This window comes from Engraulis encrasicolus, chromosome 12 (genome assembly GCF_034702125.1).
Source record: "Engraulis encrasicolus isolate BLACKSEA-1 chromosome 12, IST_EnEncr_1.0, whole genome shotgun sequence".
NCBI classification, from domain to species: domain Eukaryota; kingdom Metazoa; phylum Chordata; class Actinopteri; order Clupeiformes; family Engraulidae; genus Engraulis; species Engraulis encrasicolus.
Genome location: NC_085868.1, coordinates 53338763 through 53342504, shown reverse-complemented (window position 1 = coordinate 53342504; position 3742 = coordinate 53338763). Strand labels below are relative to the sequence as shown.

At 45.2% G+C, this 3742-nt stretch overlaps 1 protein-coding gene across 1 annotated transcript; it reads right to left on the bottom strand.

Annotated features, from left to right (window-relative positions):
• Window positions 1–2065: 2065 nt before the first annotated feature.
• On the bottom strand, window positions 2066–3407 carry LOC134459606 (uncharacterized). The gene is made up of 3 exons (XM_063211956.1): window positions 3245–3407; window positions 2882–3057; window positions 2066–2593 (listed from the first exon to the last, which is right to left on the bottom strand). The coding sequence occupies exons 1-3, from the start codon at window positions 3405–3407 to the stop codon at window positions 2066–2068; spliced, it is 867 nt and encodes a 288-aa protein (XP_063068026.1).
• Window positions 3408–3742: the final 335 nt, after the last annotated feature.

The following is a 3742-nucleotide window of genomic DNA, read 5'->3' as shown; positions in this document are numbered from 1 at the left end:
AATTGCATTACGAAATGCACTTTATAGAGGTTTAAAAAGCATGTTCCCAAAACATTTGAATGGTAAGAATTCACACATACATCATAGGACTACTTATCAGTCAATTCCAATATTAAAATGCCAAAAGTCAAAAATGGTGGATATAGCATTTTGGAAAAGAGCTCTTCATTAACTAAATTCACCTTACACTAACAACAAAATAATAAAACAAGATACTTCCTTCTGTTTTACAGGTGAAACCTTCAATTCTTTAAGCTATCAGTACAGGATGGGGAGCACCACAATCAGCAGAATTGTCATGGAAACATGCAGAGCCCTCATCGCCGTCTTGCGGAAAGACTACTTGAAGGTAAAAGTAGCCTACATTCATGTGAAATACAACTGGTTAGTCACTCCCCACACTATCTAGCTATCCTGACCACTAAGAATGTTGCCCTCATATAGCCTACTACTGTACCCTGTACATGCTTCTAGAAGACAACTGTTGGCAACAAACATTTGTTAATAGTTCTAGCCTACTTTATAGTCAAGAGTTGTATGAAGTAGAAAAGACATGCATCAGGTGTAGTGAGACATTATGTGGAAAAAACAGAATAACCTAAGAGTAGTGTGGACCCAATTACATCTGTGGATCTGTATACAATATGATTGAATGGCTGTCTATGTTGTTGCTGCCGGGAATGAATATCCTGTGTAGGTTAATTGTGACCAACTATTCAATTGAAAAGGTTGACATGCACGGCCAAAAATGTCACACCAGTTTATGACGTAAAAATAGTTTAAGCACCATGTATTTATTATTCCCTCTCCATGAAGTATTATCTGTGAAGTGAATTGTTTCGGAATGTGTGGTTAAGAAAGCAATACATTATTAGGCCTACATTAATTCACCATAGTCATGTGATATCACTGTTTGTGTTTCAGACACCATCTTCTGTCTCTGAGTGGAAGGCCATTGCCAGAGACTTCAGAGAGAAGTGGCACTTTCCTCACTGTATGGGTGCCATAGACGGAAAACATGTGGTCATCCAACCACCTCCCAAGAGTGGAAGCATGTTCCACAACTACAGGGGCAGGTTTTCCGTCATCCTGATGGCAGTGGTTGATGCCAACCTCAACTTCATATACTCAACCGCCGGGACACAGGGAAGAGTGGCTGATGCTGGAGTGTTCGCCCATTCTGATCTAAAGGAGGCAATGGACACCGGCAGGCTGGACTTCCCCCCTCCTGAGACCCTGCCAGGCACTGATGTCCTCATACCATACATGCTGGTTGGGGATGATGCCTACCCTCTGCGACCTGACCTAATGAAGCCATATCCCTTCAGAAACATGGTGCCAGAGCAGAGGATATTCAATTATAGGCTGTCCAGGGCACGTCGCGTTGTTGAAAATGCCTTTGGGGTTCTGGTCAACCACTTCAGGGTGTTCCTCACACCTATTGCCCTGGTCCCAGAGAAGGTGGAGAAGATAATCTATGCTTCACTGGCATTACACAACTACCTTCGGCAGCACAGAGGCGACGCCTATGTACCACCTGGCTATGTCGATTTTGAGGATGAAAACCATCAATTAATTGAAGGAGCATGGAGACAGAAGGGGAATCTCGAGTCTGCTTCTATGGGCAATGCGAGGAACCCCTCAGTTGAAGCCAAGATGCAGCGGGACATGCTCGCTGAGTATTTCATTTCAGCAGCAGGGAGTGTGCCATGGCAAGACGACATGGTGTGAATTGTTTGGATGTGCAGTGATTGGCAGTTAGGGTCCTTTTTATATGTATTTGTTTGTTTAGTTTGTAAATAATTTAATTTGTGTCTAGATATACCTTTTGCTTTGTTTTAGATACGAAAACACACAACAATGTTTTGTTATTGTAGCCCTCAGGCATTTTTGTTTTTAATTCCTTATTGTTGGCCAAACTGAAAATGGCATTGTTTTGTTGTCAACAGAAAAAATACATTATGTTTCAAAAATAAAACACAACTCTCTTCGTGAAATCAAACATGTGTCAAGACAAAAATCAACACAAGAAAAACTGAGGTAGATCTGCTTAGCGGTCAACATGCTAGTTATTCAGCATATTCCTATACATCGGCTGGGTTGATGCAGATGGGTCTTGGGGACTTGGGGCTTGGGGCTGATAAGGTTGCATTCCTTGGTATTGCAGCCTTTGGTGTGGGCCAGGGTGACCATAGGTGCCAGGATGAGAGGTGTGTGTGTTTGGCATCTGGTAGGCCATCTCTGCCTCCTGAGCATCGTAGATGAGGTTCATGATGTCCCTCTTCAGCCTCAGCTGAAGGGCCCGGTCCTTTATGGACCTCACCTCTGAGGCTACCTGTTGGCCAAACACCTCTTCCGCATCAGCAGGTGGACTCTCCAGAGTATTTTGAACCCTCTGCAAGAGGGAGAGTTTGACCATCTCCATGTCAGCTGCCTTCATTGTGGGTTTTGTAGCCCTGGGCCTTTTAACTGCCTGTCCTGTGGACTCTGTGGGTGGGGTGGTTTCTTCATCTGGAGTCACAGTCACTGGGCTGGGGGTGTTGGACATGCTGACAATAGAGTCCTCCTCGCCATCATCAGAGTCTGTGCCAAGCTGTGAGAAACAGCACAAAAAACAGAACAGAGGGAACGTGAGTAAAGAGCAGTGTATGCATTACCAACATTGTACTTCCAGATTGTAGCCTACTGTATTTTTACACCATGATGTCAACAGTAGGCCTACTTACACTACAGGTGCTCTAGTTTGGCAACATTATCAGTGGCATTTGTCTTTTTCTAGCTTGACCATTTTACATAACATTGTCCTTGCAATTTCACATCACTTCCATGATTTGCCGTGTGTGTGTGTGTGTGTGTACCAACTACTGGGTTAGTAACTTACTGTCAGAGTGGACTCTGTGTGTCGGGGGACAACATGTGACTTTAAGAAGTCCAGCTGCTTCATAAGCCACATCTGTTTGGGGGTGGTGGACTTCTGGCCACTGCCGCTGGCTTTTGGTTTCAGCAGCTTACCAAACTGGGTCCTCATGGATGCCACCCTGGTTTTTACCTCTTTCACTGAAAAACACACCATGTCAACCTACATTATTTATTGTGTCACTCACACCCACGTGTAGGGAAGTTTTGGCATAGGTCTACATGGCACAATGAAATCCTCAACTCCTTTCACTGTCGCACATTCTAGCCTATAGCATCACCAACAACCGAAACATAGGCTAAACTTTGCCAACTGTGCAGAACTTACCAGGCACATGTAACTCCGCAGCAATGTCAGTCCAGCCTTTCTCACGCTTGCTCCGGTCGTGGTAATGGTCAGAGCTGACGTCGTACAGAGAAGGGTTCGCCTGCCAGAGCTCCACAAGCTGCCCCTCCATCTCCTCAGTCCACACAATCCTGCGCGCTGTCATCTTCTCAGGTTTGTTTACTTTTTTGATGGATGGGAAGGGCTGGACTTTTAAACTGCTTGCGCCTGCGCCGTGTGAAGTGAAATGTCAAATCGGGTCGTAGCATTGCTTCAACTGTGCGATTCACTCACGAGGGACGACCTGGATTTCAAACAGTTTTGAATTTCTTGCGAACCTACGATTGCACGATCGTGAGGTGAAATCGCTTGTCGTTACCCCATGTACACTAGACGACGCGAGACTCACGACTGACCTGCGATTGAGCAGGAAATCGGCCCGACTTCCCAAAAGTCGTGCGAGTGCCAAATCGTGGCAAAATCGGGCAAAAAGTCGCACAG